Source organism: Astatotilapia calliptera, chromosome 11 (assembly GCF_900246225.1).
Source record: "Astatotilapia calliptera chromosome 11, fAstCal1.2, whole genome shotgun sequence".
NCBI lineage: Eukaryota > Metazoa > Chordata > Actinopteri > Cichliformes > Cichlidae > Astatotilapia > Astatotilapia calliptera.
In genome coordinates this window covers 19,904,768-19,923,767 of record NC_039312.1, presented here as the reverse complement: position 1 = coordinate 19,923,767, position 19,000 = coordinate 19,904,768, and the positions used below count along the sequence as shown (strand labels likewise).

At 40.6% G+C, this 19,000-nt stretch overlaps 2 protein-coding genes across 3 annotated transcripts in view; one reads left to right on the top strand and one right to left on the bottom strand.

Annotated features, from left to right (window-relative positions):
- The window catches only part of adam22 (ADAM metallopeptidase domain 22), a 76,208-nt gene that overhangs the window by 24,060 nt on the left and 33,148 nt on the right, over positions 1-19,000 (bottom strand). For both annotated transcript variants that reach the window (XM_026184039.1, XM_026184040.1), the window contains exons 5-6: positions 16,174-16,256; positions 11,762-11,825 (exon numbers count right to left, since the gene is read on the bottom strand). In XM_026184039.1, coding sequence (XP_026039824.1) covers positions 11,762-11,825; positions 16,174-16,256 — 147 coding nt within the window. The remainder of the gene's footprint in view (positions 1-11,761; positions 11,826-16,173; positions 16,257-19,000) is intronic.
- On the top strand, positions 5-8,928 carry cldn12 (claudin 12). Its single transcript, XM_026184065.1, has 3 exons — positions 5-679; positions 2,493-2,746; positions 2,840-8,928. Exons 2-3 carry the CDS (start codon positions 2,528-2,530, stop codon positions 3,662-3,664), a joined length of 1,044 nt encoding a protein of 347 aa, XP_026039850.1. The 5' UTR covers positions 5-679; positions 2,493-2,527; the 3' UTR covers positions 3,665-8,928.

The window sequence follows — 19,000 nt, the reverse complement described above, 5'->3', positions numbered from 1 at the left end:
AAAACACACATGCACAGAAAAAATAATTATCCAGTTAATCAGCGAGACAGATCAGAGCCGAGTGACTTTTCAGTTTCAGGGCACAGACCGATTTATCTGCTTGAGAGAGAAGTGACGTCAAAGAGAATGGATAGAGCTTCTTGGTAAGTTGTAGTACCTTACTAAAATATTAATACCAATATTATAAGTTGATAAGAACAAAGGATATTAATCAGCTCTGTTCATTTAAAGCAAACTCAGCAAAGAAAAATGAATTCCGGTTTAGCTGTATTAATGACCTGTATGTGGTGATTACACATAGACACACCCTAGTGTGGTTTCATGAATTCTTATGCCTTACTTTATTTTATTTGTAGTTTGTTTGTTTGTTTATCATTTTATCTACCCTTTATTTGCTTCATTTTTTTTTTATCATCCGCGTGGTTAAGTTTTTTGTTTCCACGTAAAACTTTAAGAATCACAGACATAAACGAATAAATAAAAATACTTTAGAACATGAGTTAAAGGGTGTGTTTACCTCCTGTGAGTCAGCTCTGAGGGCGGAAACACCCCGAGCTCTGCGGAGGGCACATCCTGTTTACTCTCCGAGCTACTGTACGAGACTCGGTTTGTGTTCAAGTATGTAAAGGAGAAACAGGCTGAGATGTTACCGACTTCACTGTAAACGTAGCTCAACAAGGTATAGTACCCTTTAGTCAATGTAGTTAAAGTATGAAAATAAATCGGCGTCAACAGGTTGCGGTAATGCTACCTCTTTAGCTTGTAGCTAGGTGGCTAATTAGTTAGCGAATTCGGAGTTCACATTTTCTACTAAGTTCTTCGTATTGAGTCAGTTGATGTTGACGATCGGCTTTTGTTACTGTTATTAACACGTATTAACAACTTTACAGGCCCTTTGCATTCGTCTGAGCAAAGAGAGCTAGCTGAGGGCTAGCAAAAGTAGCGGTAATTAGCCTAGCTGACTGTGCTATCTGCTAACCAGTTATTACAGAGTTGAGGTCTTTTGTTTACTACCACAATGCACACTGTGTCGGTACTGTATGTATAATTATACTGCTTTGGGTGTAATAATCACTGTGCTATTAACCCTGCTCACGTTGATCGTTAGCATAATCTAGAATAAATAGTTTAGATTCACCGGTCTGTAACAGCTGGCACTTTGAAAGTTACATTTAATAAAACACAATAAGATAGCGACTGAGTAAACGAAAACTGTAAAACAAAATGCTATTGAGACATGTCAGAAAGGTACAGTGATTATTGTTCAGAACATTTGAAGACCCTTCACAGTCCATTCATCCTGACTGTAAAATCCTGTCCGCCTCTAGTTTTGAGCCAGGATATCCTGTCAGTTAATCTCAAATCACCTAAAACTGTTTTGGTTTAACATTTTGATATAAATTAAGGATTGCTGTGAAGTTTTTTGTGTAGTCCTGGGAAGTCCCATATTTGAACATCCACCAAAAAATAAAAATAAAAATGACATTCCAAAATACAGCTGGTGACAATTTATGTGTTGAATATAGTTATACAAAAGAAAACTTGTGAAAGGCTTTTTGATGTGAAAATCTTAATCGTAAAATGAAGAAAATTGAGCAAATATCACAAGTCGTGCCACAGAAAACAAAAATATCAATAGATAGTCCTAACCGAACAGGAAAAAGTTCTAGTTGAGTTTCCAGATGGTACTCTAATTATAACTGAGTAAATAATACATAAATTTGTTTTATCCTGGAGGAGTTTTTTGATTCAGGTTAAAATTTCAAGCTCAAATTTCTCTAAACGAAAAAACAAAACAAAGCCTTTGATATATGAAGCTATTTCACCACAACCCAAGCTTTGGCCATAAAATTATGAAGCAGATCAGAGATGGTTGAGCAGAAAATGTTGAAAAAATTTGTTGATTTGAGGTGGAATGACCCGGTAATTTAAACAGCTAGTGCACCTGGCTGCACCTTGATTTTTTTAGACCGTTAATGCCACAAGGAATTGGCCCATAAAGTGCTTTAAACATACTCAGTTAGACCCTGATAACCTTCAGAGATGAGATGAAAGTGGCAATAAGAGCTCTTTTTTTAAGATGATAAAATAAAAAGCAGTTGCAAGTTGCATTGTCTGAGTCAGTCACTGTTGCATGCGTCATATAAAGTTCGAGCCTTGCTCATTGTTCAGCTGCACAGTAATCTGTGTAATGCACTGCTGTATAGACACTCCTGCAGTGCAGCCTCAGTCATCGAGTCATTCCCACTTTGTTTGCTGGTGAAATGAGAGCATTGTTTCTCAGGGACAGCAGATATTGGGTCGACCACACTGTGGTGAATTGAAATACAGGGGGGTTGCCCATAGCTAGGTCAGCGTGTGGCACAGTTAGCTTGCTTCTATAAAGGAATGGGGCCATTCAGATAAACTTGTATAACCACGTTTTTCAGGAATTCTGTGTCCATCAAACTGATCAGTTGCTGCTTTCTGTCTGACTTGTGTTGTTTATCCAGGAAAACGGAAACTCCCCTGTCAGCAATAACCAGCCATGTCGTGCCGGGACATCCACGCCACCAATGCTTTTGCCTTCATCATTGCTATTTTGTCTGTAGGTGGGCTCACAGTGGCAGCATTAATTCCGCAGTGGCGCGTAACGAAACTCGTCACCTTTAATCGTAATGCCAAGAATATCAGTGTGTATGATGGGCTGTGGGCTAAATGTGTGATGCAGGATGGCTATTCAGGATGCCTCTACTATGATTCAGAGGTATTGCTTGATCTATTCTGCTTATGTTTTGTTTTTTAATTCTCCGATGTTTATAATAATCCCAGCATTAATTATATATTATTATGTTTCCAGTGGTATTCCAAGTTGGATCAGCTGGATCTGCGGCTTTTGCAGTTCTGCCTTCCCACAGGCCTCGGTTTCGGCATTTTAGCCTTGCTGCTGTCCATGACCGGGATGTGTAAAACCTGTTGCTGCTCAGACAAGCCTGAACCGGACATTAAAACAGTTAGATGCCTGGTGAACAGTCCAGGTTGTCACCTGGTGGCCGGCATGTTTTTCTTCCTGGGCGGCGCAGTCCCCATTGCGCCCTCCGTGTGGTTCCTTTTCCGCACCAAGGAGATGAACGCTAGATATGCCAACATCTTCTCTGATGGCTTTGCTGTGTATACATCTATAGGCTGTTCTGGAGGACTGATGCTAGCCGCACTGCTGATGTTCATGTGGTACTGTATGTGCAAGAAGCTGCCTTCACCTTTCTGGTTGCCCATGTCCACGTCCAACTCCATGTCGACCCAGCCTCTCATTGCCAACGCACATTCTCCTGCCTCAGTTTATGTTCCGCAGCCTTTCTCACCACAGACTTTCCCTCCTACAGTAATTAACGCCCAACCGCATGTGCCCGCGCAGGGCTACGTGCAAAGCGTTATCGCACCTGCTCCACCACAGGTGTACGTGTCTCAGGTTTCTGCACCGAATGGCTATGGATCAGAGGTTGAAGGAAACCACGCCTACGGCTACGCTCCCTCACAAAGTTACGCTCCCTCGCAGAGCTATGCCCCCTCGCAGAGTTACGCTCCCTCTCAGGGGTACGCATCCAGCTATACAGGCCACCGCTACTCCACCCGCTCGCGGATGTCAGCAATAGAAATTGATATTCCTGTGCTGACGCAAGAGTAGTGAAAGAGGAGAGGCTGATAACCTCATCACTTCTGTCCATGAACCTCTATAAAGTTCACCACTGATAAAACTAACAGAGTTTGATAGATGGAAGGTAATGACCTGAGAGCTATTTACAGCTTCAAGAGTAATAGTTTCAAAAATACTGTCAGTTAGTCCAGGCCTGTGAACTGCTGATGGCAGAGGATGAGAATCGGTAGAAACAACCCTGGATGTACCACATGAAGGATGAGATTAACCTCGAAACTAAAACACTGCATTCAGTTTAGTATTGTTTTTAAAAAAAATACTTGTTTCACTGTTTTTTATATCAGAGTATGAGCACTAAATAATAGTTTATTCCTTGCTGAAGTGGCCAATGGACCAACCTAATTTTTCTAATTTTCTGTTACATTTGTGCTTGACACTTTATCCTTAATTTCAAGTGACTTTTGCTTGTGTAAAGCTTACAGTATGAGGATTGTCTGTTATCACTGCTGAAGTGCATTATGGACTGCAATTAACTTTGACTTCTGTGTCCTGAATGGACAACTACTCACCTGTTTTTGTTCTAACACGAAGTGTGTAATGAACTGTCACTTTGAAGAGCAGCTGTCATTTCTTTGTTAACTGCACTAAGTGTGTCTATAATGTGCCTGGTTTAATTGCCATTGTTTACCTATGTTGTTAGCCTTGAGTCTATTTTTTTAATGTAAAGCCTCCTATATAGTACTTAATCATTTGATACAGCGTACTTTTCCAAGGTATTTGTGTCAAAAAACATCAAAAGGTGCCACTAATAAACCTTTTAGCTGTGTTCAGTCTGATGTACAAATGCAGTTAACATTACTGTATTGTCAGAAACACTAAGACATCTCTAGTGTGGTAGAAAAAAACTTGCTAATGTAGCTGGAAGCACTGATTAAGGCTGTAAGTCATGATTAAGCCACATTTGTTGCCTTCTTGCAGGTTCTGCGTATGAAGTACAGATCTTTATGTGATTCTAAAGTGAAAATGTCAAAGAAACATGCTTTTCTACACTGTTTTTGTTTTAAATAAAACATAAATCACACTGTAATCACGTGCTTCTCTTTTTATACAAGCTGCAAACTCACACAGTTATCTATTTAGCCAGTCATATGGCAGCAACTCAGCGCATGTAGAGGAGGTCAAGATGACCCTGTAAAGTTAAAGATTTGCTTCATGGATGTGCAGCTGACAAACCTGCAGCAATCGCGTGATGCTATCAAGTCAACAGGGACCAAAATCTCTGAGGAATGTTTTCAATACCGAGGGGTAGACCAAGTACTAGCAACATGTACCTAATAAAGTGGAATAGTGGTTAACATACAAAAAGTCCCCAAATTGAAAGCAAGGAGGGGACGCAAGGTTGCATACTCCTTGTACCAGTCCCAAGCTTGGATAAATAGGAGGGCTGTGTCAGGAAAGGAAAGATGTGCATCTGTCTGCTGTGGCATTTCTTTTTTTTAATGTGGCCCAGCCATGATTTCAGCTGGTTATGGCTCCTCTTTCCACTTTAACCGAGAGAAATCAGGAGCCTGTGGGGTTCTTAATTCACACAAATGTATCATAAAATGTTAAAGCCCCTTCTCCAACCCAATCCCCATTAAGCCAGAGGACACTGAAGTGGTTTATGTAGCACTTCTTAAAAGTATCAATGTGGTGTTTAAATGGGAAAATTTATTTATTTGTTGTTTATGAATATAAATGACTTAACAGGGGAGAGTGGGAAAATGGCCAGCACAGCATTGGCAGACTAATCTCATTATAAACTCTGCTTTCTAGAGTGTACACTCGTTAAAAAGAAGATTTCACCAAAATTCAGAGGATATGGCACATCCAAACAACAGAAGGCACATTTATGTTCCAGCTTTCCAAAAATCCCTTTTTCAGTATACATGAAAGCTTAAAGATGCATTTTATTGTGTTAATTAACTATTATGGAAAGTAAAAATCACAGTCATTTAGTGGTCATTAAACAGACAATGATTCAACTCATAAATCATGAAACACTTCTCTCCCCTGCATAAGCTTTTACGGGTTAAAAGTTTCATTATTGTCAATAACGGCCCGTTATTTACTTGGTGTAGCATCTATACCAAAATTTGCACTACTGCACAGCACAATGGGGGATATGATATTTGCTGTCACCTGCCGTATGAGCAAATTAAGATATAATCGAGTTCATAGCTTAACAAAGGAAGTAGATGACAGTGAGCAGTCTAACAAAAAAGAAAAACAGCTTTTCGTTTTGTTTTTGATGTAAGTCGACCAAGCATGTGAAGTGATCACTGCGGCAGGTATAATTGGAAATTATGTCAAGGTTTAGTGGCTGATGGTTAGTAAGACCTTAATGAAAATAAGAATATCTGTTTGCATTTGCATGTATCTGTAGCGCACACACAGCACAAATCATCATTATCAGAGCACCAAAGTCTGATTTAACTGTTGTAATAATGCCATGCTTTCTTTGTTCCCTGCATCATCGCTCCCGGCCAGTAATCTCAGTTCAAAAACATACACACACAGCATATAGACCCAGCGGGGAGCGAGTACTGATGGAGATTAGAGGTCGACACAGATGGCTTTCATATGCTGAGCTGGGAAGAAACAGGGGGTGGGGCCTGGGTTGCCATGGGAGACCTCAGACACAGACCGCTGGCTCATGAACATAAAGTGGGGAGGGATAAACACGCCTTTCATTCTTTCTCACTCTTTCCTTGCATGTGTGAATGAACCGGTCCAGGTTTAGTAACATGAACATGGCTTCAGGCCACAGGGAGACCCCCCGAACACACACACACCTCCTTTTTTGTATCCCATCAGCTCCAGCACACACACAGTGTGTCATTCCCAGCTTGTGCTGTCCGTGTAAAAAATCCTCCCTTGGCACCAAATGCAAACACCCCCATGCTAAAACCTGGCACTCGACACACCCCCTTCTTCCTCTGCATCCTTCACCACCCAACCCCCTTATCTTCAGTTATCCCCTCTAGTGCAGCAGACAACTGGAAAATCTTTCAAAAGTGGAAACAAGCACCAAAATTAGTGTGTTTGTCCTTCTGGAGCCTTTAATTTGAAAAATCCCAATAGCCACTTGGGTTTTCAAGACGGTTCACCTACTTCCAACACAAAATTTCAGGCACTGGATCTATTTCAGTGTTTCTAATCCCGTTTTCAGTTTGTTTGTTTGTTTCTTTACTACGGGTGCTTCTCTGTTTGATTTTTAATAAGCATTGTTACAATTTGAACCTCCCAAAAACTGCATAATTGCCAAGAAACATTTATTTAAACAATGTAGGATTATGTAAGGAGCTTTAAAATCAACTTGTGGCCTCATAGGTGGGTCTTGAGGTAAAAGTACCTTTATAAATGGTACAAAGAAGTTTCTGATTAGCTTCAGAGGTAACTTTTACACAAACATGTGGTTTGATATGAAGTGACGATTTCTTACCAGAAACAGGCCTGTTGACACTTTACCACATTTGGTTCACCCCAAAAATCACTGAAAAACTACTCGAAAATGAATTTATGAGTGTGTGTTCATGGATCATAGAGGAAGAAGGATACTAAAGGCTGCTTTACTGGGTATCCCTGCTGCTAGTCTGTGTTTTTTACATCACTTCCTCTTTCCCACGCCATTACACCAAATAATGACATCATTGCTCAGGTCCAATCATTTTCTTGCTGCTCTCTGTGAGCCAATCAGCCTCCACTGTCTGCTTTAAACCTCACTGCTCTTATGTCATCCTGCCTCGTGCCACTTCCTTCTCATCTTCACTACCAACCACCAGCGTCTAGACTTCAGGGGGTTCCTGCTTATCATTGCTGGGACTCCACTCTGCTATGATGCTTCATCACTCATGTTCAATAAAAACATGTTCAAATCTTTCAAGTGATGGCTTCTTATCAAAATGAGTATATGACTTATAATTACTGAATATAGGCTGAATATATTCATTCAAACCTTCAGGAGAGCCTGAACTTGACATGCAACCTCAACCACACATTTTATGGACTTCAACAGTTTTTTGAACCGTAACATACACTTAAAACACGTCATGCCTTTGCTTAGGCTTTATGGTTGAAATGTCCTAAAGCCTGAACTCATGGTCACTCCACCATTGAACAAAAAACGCACACAGCATTATGCTTTCTGGGTGTAGCCACAGTGGCTCCGAGGTGCAGGTGGAGCTGCCATGGTGTCCAAAAAGAAAACAACAACACAAACAGGAGGACTAAACATATGGTGTTTTCTGTCTATGCGAGTCAATCACACATCCTCCTCACAACTTCCCTACATGAACACACATAAACACACACATGCACACACACTCATGCCGACACTAACAGTCAATAAGTGCAAGATTTATCAACTGCGTGCTGCGCTGGAACAGCTCGTTCTTCGCTTGTGAGCTTTAATCTTGAAGATCTAGCTTTTCAGATTATATATGAGACCAATTACATAACACGACAAGACACTTTAACTCCGGCTCAGCCACATAAAGTGACAAGAGCAGCTTGTTCAGGACACGTTTACCTCATGTCCTGCATAACTTTTTCTGCCTTGGTGAAAGAAGGGCAGATGGATTTGCCATATGGCCGACAGGAGCCACGCTGACTCTCACAGCCCCACTTCAACCCTGTTTTCTTGTTTGTGTTCTTTTACATTTAGGAAAGCTACAATTAGTTGCAGGTGGGTAAAAAATTTGCATCCAATGCTGTTCAATAAGGGATTATATGTGAATGCTGTCTAATGTAACAAGTGCATGACAGTGCAGACAGCCTCCTCGTAAAAGAGCCACTAAATCTCACACCGGACATGGAGGGCATCTAGGGTTTTGAAGAAGACATCTGTGTGTCTGAGGCAGACTTGTAGACCGAGCAGACAAATAGACAGACATAATGAGAGTGAAACAGAGAAAGAAGGAATCCACGGGGAGAGAAACGATGGAGCATTGCCCGAGGGGAGCAGACATCCAGAGCTCAGTAACAACAAACTGACAGGCACCTCCGGGCTCGAGGGCAGCGCCGTCCCCGGCATTGTCATGCAGCCAGCGTTCCAAAAACATCAAGCCAAAACCAATACTACCACAACTGTCAAAAATGTGTTACTCTGTTCACACTACTCTGTATACACTTGATTTATGTGATATTTTTAAAAGGCCACAGATCGGCAGAGGTGAGAAGTAACAAAGTATTTGTACTTTGTTACTACAAAGTACTGGTATCTACAATTTTCAGGTATCTGTACTTTACTTGAGTAGCTTTTTTAATTTTTACTTCTACTCCCTATATTTTTAAACAAATATCTGCATTTTATACTCCTTAAATTTTCAAAAACAGGCTCGTTACTTTTGCATTTTGGGGGAGTTTTTGCTCAGACTGCTCAGTGGAATTTGATATAGTGCAGATTTAAAGTTTCCATTAAGTCCTCATGTTTTTAAATCAGATATTGGGTCTGTACACATGACATTATGGGGTTGTTTTTTTTATTGTGAAACCTGCTGCGAAACAAACTGAGCTAGCTATGTGTTATTTAAAGAGTGCATGAAAATCATCTGCAGTTTCACAGTCAAAGTAAGGTTATGTCAAGTGTAGCAGAGATTCATATGAATTTTAGTTGATGATGCTTAGATCCATTGACTGAGCAGGACAAGTCATGAAACATCTGCTGATATCTGGTTGAATTTGGTTGTTTACATCCAAACAGAGCAGCTGGTCAGCTGATCACAGCCTGTACACTAAGAAAATCTACCAGAGCTCTCAGTAGAAATTATTGTAAACCAGAACCTCCTGTCAAAACGTTCATTAGCTGAGGGGCTTTCAGTGCCCCTCAGCTAGATTGGGAGCGCAATAGCTGAGGCTGGTCTACTGCATCTCCTCTTGGGTCTCAAACCTTTGATCTTTTGGATCTTCATGCTGTAGAAGACCAAAGTGAAGCCAGTTTTAACCAATGTCATAAATTTTATCTACAATCAGACTTTACATCTGATTTATAAAAAAGTTATTTCTCGCCTGTAAAATCCGCATCATCTGCTGACACATTTAATGAAGTACCAAATAAATCCATCCATCCTTTTACTTAACTGCGCATCGAATTCAGGCACAAGTCATGAGTCTGTCTCCAGGCCAGCACGCAGAGACACGATCACATTCACACCTCCTGCCAGTTTAGAATCAACATTTATTAATTCATTTGCAGCTTGGTGTCAGTGCTAACCACTGTGCCACTGATTGCTAATAACTGTACTTTACACCAGTGTAAAAAAGCATCATCACAATAATATAGAAAATGTGCTTTAGTATAACATAAACAAAGTTGGGTAATCACATGTTAAACATTAAATTACTCAGTCGTTTTCAGATTAACCAAAGAGTAATGCCAAGTTGGGCTAGTGGCATCCATCCCACCCTGTCCCATCATCCTTCTCTGTCACTCCAACTCTCTGCATGGCCTCCTTCACTACATCCATCAATCTTCTCTGAGGTCTTTCTCTTTTCCTCCTGCCTGGCAGCTGCATTTATCCACTGTCTCTCCTCTGCACATGTCCAAACTATCGCAGCGTTGTCTCTTTAACTTTGTGTCCAAACTGCTCAATCTGAGGTCATTTCTAATGTTGTCCATTCTGGTCACTCTCAATAACAATCTTAGCATCTTCAGCTCTGCCTCTGGTCTTTTTTAGTTAGTGCCAAAATACTGAACACGTTATCTTCTGAAGTAACACTGTGACTGCTGTCTTTCGGCTTTCTGGAGTGACTCTATAAGATGTTGCTTTAGCTGTGGCTTTTAAAGACTTTACAGAAACGCAACATTTCAGCCAAATGTTTGTCATGATATACTTACACACCCTGTATCTCTGCAAGGAGAGTGCTGCAGCACCCTTCTGAGTTTATCTACTTTGTCAAATTGGATTGCCTATTTTCTGAATCTTCTCTCTCTCATTGCTTCAATAATTCAGTGTCTCCAGAAAACGCTGGAGACGACAGAAGCAGCTAAAGAGTGAGCAACGAAGAGTCGTAACAGGCCCTGAATAAACACAGCGGCCTCGAGCACTGTTGTCGCTCATTCCCTCTCGGTGTTCTACTTTATTTCCTCCATCCTCACACTAAAGACACTTTATTGCTTAATTAACTTCATGTTTCCTCTCCTTTTCATTACTGTTTAACTGTGAAATAGCAACTGCCTTTAAAACTGGATTAGATCCTCTTATACTGCAGTTTCTCTGCAGAAAATACAATGACATGCGCCCTAATTACATTTTGGTTTTTCACACTATTCCACCTCCTAATCTTCTGTTTGTCTGTCCATCTACCAGATTTTCTCTCCTACCTGCCGGCACAAAAACTCTCATATGGGAATGAATCTTAAGTAGCTCCGTGGGCTAGGTTGCAACTACCAAGGACACACACACACACACACACACCTAGGTCTCTGACCTCTCTTATCTGGTCTTCTTTCGCCCCTGACTGATTAAAGCCAGACACACGCTTCTTCTGGAGGTTTTAATTAGATAGAAAGTAAGCCCTTCACACACACACGGAGTATCAGCAGCTTGTTCTTTCACTCTCATGCCTAAGGCTTGTCTGGAAATCTCGGATCTGTCCTTTCGTTCTGGCCGTAATGCCTCTAATTGTTATTATCTAATTGTCTGTGGGCTTTTCTGCTTTCTGCTGCTTTGTAATCCCGTGAATCTCTCTGTCTTGAAACCTCAGGGTTCAGCTGCAGTGACCGGTTTGTGATCTGTAACTGATTCTGGTTTGTCTGAACCTCCTGTTCTCCTATTCTAACAAATCATCTGCAGCAGATGTGCACATTTTTTACCAAATCAGCACCACAAAAACAGCCTATCCAGGCCTTTTCAAGAGCACCCTTGACACAATCATTTCAAAGGAAAACATATGAAAGATTTTGGGTACCATCAGTGACGAGGAACTTGCAGGGCTGTGGGTGGACATTGGACACAACACAGCACTACTGCAACAAATTGTTTGACCTCAGACAGCTCAACACGACGTAGAAGCAGCTGGATGCAAAAACATGGAGGAAGGACAAATTGATAATCCCTGTTGAGAAGAGCCATCTGCAGTACTTACATTGCTGCTGCCGTGTCCTCCAGGTTCAATCATGTAGGTGTGATTGCCGTCGAAAAACATCCCACTGAAAAGGGAAAGAGGGGGAGAGGCGAGAGCACATATCAGTACAAGTTTCTGCTGTTTTTTTCAGCATCAAATGGAATAAATCAAGTCCTCCGGACAGATTAGTCACTTCATATGGAAAACTGTTATAAAAGAACATAAACCAGAGGGAGACCTTACAGTCCTTAATGTGCATATGACTCTCATTTTTCTGCAAATAAATTAGATAACAAGTTTAAGGACTGGACAGCTAAGGGAACAACAGTTATGTTCGACGTAATGAAAAAAAGTTTTGAAGTTTGAAGTTTTGAAATGCTTATTAGAAAAGCAAGACTTCTATGGATATTTACAGATGGGACGCTATGTTATATGACTGTGAGAAAAGTAACAGAGGGAAGAAGGAGGTGTAATGGACAGTGATGTGGAGATTACAATGGAAGATTTTTTTATTACACCCGCACAGAAACCTGTCTATAGTGTTATAACCTCCCTGTCTGCTGGAAAAATGTGCAACCACTGGCATATTTAATAAAGACTAGTAAAGAGAGATACACTGTGCCATTCAAGACATTTTTAAATGTGAAATTCACCAAGTAAGAAGGCTCTCTCTCTCTCTCTCTCTCTCTCTCTCTCTCTCTCTCTCTCTCTATATATATATATATATATATATATATATATATATATATACACGTAATATATATGTGTGTGTATATGTATATGTATATGTATATATATCTGTAATATTGATCCCACAAGGGAGGCTATTACAGCAGCAGAATAAAGAATAAAAATAGTACAGACTACAATAAATAAACATACGCATAGTGAGGGCCTTATACTGCAAAGAAATTATATATACAAAACTGTGATTTAAAAAAAAAAAACAGGGAAGTAAAAAATAAAAATTAGGTTTAGTTAAAGAAGAGTAAAAAGTATGACTAATAAATACTATGTACACTATAAAGCTGAGACATAGTTGCAAGAAGTTAATGTTGGTGAATAATAATAATATAGGATTAGTTTAGTCTAATTAGTCCATCAATGGCTCAGCTGTTAGAATAAAAACAAAATCCATGCTGTCATCACATATAAGGTTGCGAGAGAACAGCACAGAGCTATGCAGCATTTTAACCATGGCTGAAGGTCTTTGGCCGCCTGCCCACATTCATGTGCGCATGAACACATCATCCGTTAATTAAGTTTATCTGAAGCTTTTAGGAGATTGGTCGGGTCAGACTGTGAAGTCAGGAGGGTAAACACTGCAGGAAATACACAATCTATCTACCTCCTCCCACTCTACCCTCTCTGTGTTTTTCAGGTTTCCTGGCTGGACAAATTGAAAGAATTTATGTGTGTATTTTATGCTTAAATCTGTTCAGTGCTGGTGTGAGTGAGTGGGATTTGGAAGAAAGGTGATGTCATGCATCTGTGCACAAACCACACCTACACAATCCCCTCAGTTATTATAGCTTTACCTGACTTTACATGTCGTTGCTGCTTAGTTTGGGATGCAGCTTTACTTTTATTGACACACCAAATAAGAACTATCGCTGGACTGTATAGAAAGTTTAGCTTAGCTTTTAGTTTTAGTCAGCTCAGCGTGCAAATGTAATCTTTTAATTTAAAGATAAGGCTTTAAATTATAGCTAAGTTTGATAAATGATTAAGAAACAAATGGATGGATGGATTCTTTTAGCTCACTTTTGTGCTGCATCAAAGCAAAGAATCCAAGCTAAATGTTTAGAAAGAGAACAAAATTTGCCTCTGTGTGTGTGTGTGTGTGTGTGTGTGTGTGTGTGTGTGTGTGTGTGTGTGTGTGTGTGTGTGTGAGAGTTGGGGGGCGGGGGCAGGATGTATATTATGGTAAACACCTGACTCAGCATAGGAGAATGCTCTCCCTCTAATGGCTAACGCTCTGACACACTCCACAGCAGGAAGCCCTTGACTCCCTCGCTCTCTTTCTCTTACTCTCTCTCTCTCTCTCTCTCTCACACACGCACGCACGCACACACACACACACACACACACACACACACACACACACACACACACACACACACACACACACACACACACACATAACATTTTGGTGTTTCTTTCTTTCTTCATTAGAAATTTCAAAGTTCAGTGATTCTATCCCATTACAACCTCTTGCGTTCTAAATATGAGATTTCACTGCAGGTAACTATACTATAAATTATTTGGTAGTTGCTTTCTTTTCATTATTTTGCATCCAGCATTTTATAATTTGCTGTACTGACAACTTTCCCCAAATTCATGCAAAACTCTCATGAAACACACAAAAAAACTTTAAGAATAAAAAGAGTTAAGGCTTGGACTTTAGTTTAGCTTGTTCAGCAGATATTAGTCTGCTTCTTCCTGCTTCCCCTAATTAGTTGGAAAGACATGTCTAAACTGATTACTCTGTCTATTTGGCTTGGTATTATGTTGAAACAAGATATACTCAGTGGGAGAAAGCTTTGAGACTGCGTAATGGATCAGAAATAAATAATCATGGTCTCTGAAACAGCTGAAATTGATAATTAGATTAAACAATGTACACTGAATGGGCAGAAGGTTAATTCAGACCAGGAGCTCCTATTATGTGGTTTTCTTTACATGACTACAAGAACTGATGACGGTTAATCCAAAAAACATCGGGCAACAAGTTCAAAATATACAGCAGTTTATGGTGTTGACAGTCTGACATTTGATTAAAAATGTTTGGAGAAAATTTGGCCTCTTTTCAAGAAATTATTTTTCCATCTCATTTTAAATTTTTGTGGCGATCGTGGCTCAAGAGTTGGGCGTTCGCCTTGTAATCGGAAGGTTGCTGGTTCGAGCCCCGGCTTGGATAGTCTCGGTCGTTGTGTCCTTGGGCAAGACACTTCACCCGTTGCCTACTGGTGGTGGTCAGAGGGCCCGGTGGCGCCAGTGTCCGGCAGCCTCGCCTCTGTCAGTGCGCCCCAGGGTGGCTGTGGCTACAATGTAGCTTGCCATCACCAGTGTGTGAATGTGTGTGTGAATGGGTGGATGACTGGATATGTAAAGCGCTTTGGGGTCCTTAGGGACTAGTAAGGCGCTATATAAATACAGGCCATTTTTTAATGTAATTTAAAAAGTACAAAATATCAAGTGTTGAAGCTTAAAACATGCAGAATTTAAAGTCACTTTTATCATTTAAAGTTGCTTTTCTTCTCCATTTGGGTTTGAATGGTCGGTTTGAACTTCAGCAGCTCATCTTGAGTTACATGTCTAATCGAGTTGCTGCCACGTGATTGTTTCATTAGATGTTTTGCAGGTGTACCCAATGAAGCAGGCCGGTAAGTGTATATACGTTTATGACAAGCATTTGCTAAGACTAGACTTTATTTGTGGTTTTTATGAAATTACATAAAAACAAAAGAGTTTCACATAAAAAATAAAAATAAAAGACACGTACAGTGCAAGCAAGCATGATGACAATAAGGACGTTATAATAGAATTAGGTCATAGATCAAGGATAAAAAGCGATAGTGCTGAATGAATACCATAGTGATTATTTATTTTTTTAAAGATAAGATGATAAGATGCAGCCCTCCGGATGACATCTTTTTCATAGCAGCGTTTATTTTCCATGACACGATAAAGCAAACAAAGAAATAAGACTTAAAAATTTGGTGCATCATGAAATGAAAAGCAAACAAAGCAGACCTCAAACCTTTGAGGAGCTGAAGTCCTACATGAAAATACAACAGCTGGTCTCCCCTGTGTAAGTTGTATTTGTATATTTTTAATTAAATATAGGCTTCAAATCATTAGCATTCTCTTTTTATTTAAATGTCACACGGCATTGTAACTTTTTGTGGAAACACGGTTCTCATTTTAGGCACGTTTGATGCTTTGTTATTCACGGCGGCTTTCTGTGCAAACAATGAAATCCACCAACAAACAGTGAATTTCTCACATGCGGGATGGAGAGCGTCTCGCCTCTTTTCATGCATATATATATACACACATATATACACAGGAGACTACATACATTGACTTAGAAAGCATAAAGTGTGCATGCATCCCTCACAGCAGGCCTTGTTTCTGACCCGTCTCGCCTCAAGCAGAAAAAGCTAAAAATACCAACGTTAGTGGAGGCTAGAGGAGAAGGGGAAAAAAAGAAAAGAGAACAGGAAAGGAAGAAGAGAAGAAGAGAAGATGTCTGTCTGTCTGTCCGTCTGCCAGAGTGATAACCTATGAAACCTAAAATGCAGACAGGCAGCGACGCCTGGCTAAAACTAATTACATTAACCTAATGAAAAAATGGGAGCAGGACTTAGAACAGAGGCTGAAACACACACATGCATATAAAAAGTCGCATCTGTATTATTTGTACTTACTGCAGCCCGTGACAGGTTGAGAGAGCCACAAAGGAGTGAGGGATGTTTCTGACCTTTCCTTGATAGTAGCAGTGCTCTCCGCCCTGTGTGGAAACACACAAATACACACAGATGAAGCTCACACACATGATGTAGTGAAATATTCCCCTCTTCACTACCATATTTAATTTGTGGTGTCCTCGGGATTCCCATATGCTTTTTTGCCGTTCACCTAGGGACCATCTTTGATCCGAGGACACCACAAGGAAATGAGTCCAAAGCAATCCATTACACAGAATTCATTTGCTAATACATGCAAGTGCAAGTAAGCTCTGTTGAAGATATGTGAATATACTGTTCGCGTGTTTGTTTGACAATTTGCACTTTGAGCTTTGCACGTTCACATCTGACCATCTGCGCGCTAACGCCTCAGCGACTTCACTCCTCTATCCGAACTTCTCCGCAGCAGGAAGTCAGATTTTTACCATCTCCGTCTCTCTGTCTTCACTCTTGATCTACGTGTCTCTCTGCACACATTTATCGTCTATAGATGTGCATGATGTCTAAGTACCTAAGTGCTCTGCAGGCAGGCCATCTCTTCCTGGTCCATTTCTTGCTACCTAACAGCCATTAAGCAGGAAGCAGTTCTCCCTGAGGAAATGCAGCTTTTATCAGAGGATCAATTTCTGCATGTGCACAGCAATGCACCTCTAGATCCACTTCCACTCTCCAGCTTTCTGAGTAGACCCCATCCTGATGCACAAGCTTCTGTTAGGATGCATGCATGTGCACACTGTTGAACTACACATGCATGTGGAAATCTGTGTGATTTATTATCCTACAGCAGAGTTCAGTGAGGTGTCGGACGGGATTGAGTTCAGAGTGCGGCGCATGCAAGACAAATTTTCAAATGCTCTTTTATCTGCCTGACTTTGGACAAAGGGACATTAAAGCAGTCCTCAAGCAAATCAGGGTTTCATCTGCCTCTGCCCTCTCCTGTGAGGAGTCAATTAAACCCAACTGTTCCAGCAAAGAGTTTTTCCTTTTTTCTTTGACAGAAATCTATCATTTTTATACAGCATATCGTTGCCTCACATCAAGAAGGTCCTGGGTTCAAAACCCACCTGCTGGTTGGAGCCTTTATGTTCTATCTGTGCCTGCATGGGTTCTCTCCAGGTACTCCTGCACCATCCCACAGTATAAAGACATTCATGTTAAGATTAACTGGTGGTCGGCCAAAGAACCACAGATAAGGTGAAGCGTGGCAGAGGATGTGACATCAAACTCGCATGTGCCACCACATGACAGGGGCCAAGCAGCAAGCATAAACACGTCATAACTCCAGGAGTGGGAATGGTTGTCTGTCTCTGTGTGGTACCCCTGTGATACACTGGCAACCTGTACACGGTGTACCCCACCTTTAGACAGCATGACCTTTGTGACTCTAAACTTGCCAAGTGGTGAAGAAAATGGGTGGATGGTACACATTTTCATGTTAACTTGGACCAAATTAAACAAAAAAAAAATGAAATCCCAATTAACAAAGACGTTACTACAAACAATTTGCATTTCCAAAGATGGAGCTAAAACTCTCTGAACTAAAACCTTGTAAGGAAAACGTTGTTCAGCACAGTATCAACACTTCCTTTAAACAAGGCACATCCATTTTATCTAAAGTCATTCATTTTAATATATTTATTAGATACAGTAGAGAAATAAAGCAAATGCATTTAAATCAAACTGTAGTGCATTCAAAGCATTTAGCCAATGAATTAGAGTGGTGGGTAAAGACAAGAATCAGGCTTACAACATCACTAAAATGTCTTTTTCATTTGAATGAATCAGGCATTCATGCAGTTTACACTTTACAGGACTCAAACTGAAGACTTTAGAAATGTGTGGTAATACAGACGAGTGCATGTGTGAGTGTGAGGAAGTCATCTGCATAAACAATCATCTTTGAATTATCAAAGTGAAACTGCACCCATCAGGCTGAGACTGATTTCTTTCTGTGTTCCTGCCTTTTAACCACTTATTTGCAACTTCCAGTTAAATCACATTCAGCTATCGGTTTCCTTTTCGCGATACTAACTCTGCCTCTCGCTATTTTCATAATGCCCTATCCATGAAATCCAGAATAGAAAAATAAGATTCAAGCAAGTTAGCAGCAGGCTGCCACCGCTGTAATAAGAGAGGGGATTTTTTTTTTTACATTAGCAGAGAGTCAGAGCCTATGAAAGGTTTGCTAGATAAACCTAAATAGAGCCACAAGAGAAAGAGGTTGAGTAAAGAGACAGAGAGCGAGTGTGAAGTGAAGAGACAGAGAGGGCTATTTATAAGTGGCGCTGTGCTCCACTATCCCAGCGTCTCTCCTCTTTCCATCGCCCTGAACCTTCTGCTCCACTTCTCATCAAAGGAAGAAACACCCAACATCAGCACTGTGGGTACATCCTCAGCTTGTGTTGCTAAATTTGTGAGATCTGTGATCTCTTAAGACACATGCGAGGATAATTAATCATCTTATCTGGACAACACAATGCACAACAAAAAGGTCGAGGTTAGACACTCGGTAAACAAGTAGGACGCTCTGCCCTCTGAATGTCAGTGAAACTTTGACCACCGCGATCACATAATGCAAGGAAATAAGGACATTAGACACACTTTGCTGTACTTTACTCCTCATTAGGTGATCGAGTTCATTTCTGTGCGTGCAGTATTTCCTCAAAACCACAAAACCAAAGTTTGCAGCTGTAGTGCAGAACCCAAACTTTCCAATCATAACAAATATGCAGGGGTACAGTGTGCACTCAATAAAAGGATCCTTAATCAAACTGGTATGTTTTCTACT

What these genes read in the sequence shown, in the direction of transcription:
- cldn12 (XM_026184065.1), top strand. Translation starts at nt 2,528, where the DNA reads ATGTCGTGCCGGGACATCCACGCCACCAATGCTTTTGCCTTCATCATT. An exon ending in GCCTCTACTATGATTCAGAG is followed by an intron (nt 2,747 to 2,839) that starts GTATTGCTTGAT and finishes TTATGTTTCCAG; the next exon opens with TGGTATTCCAAGTTGGATCA.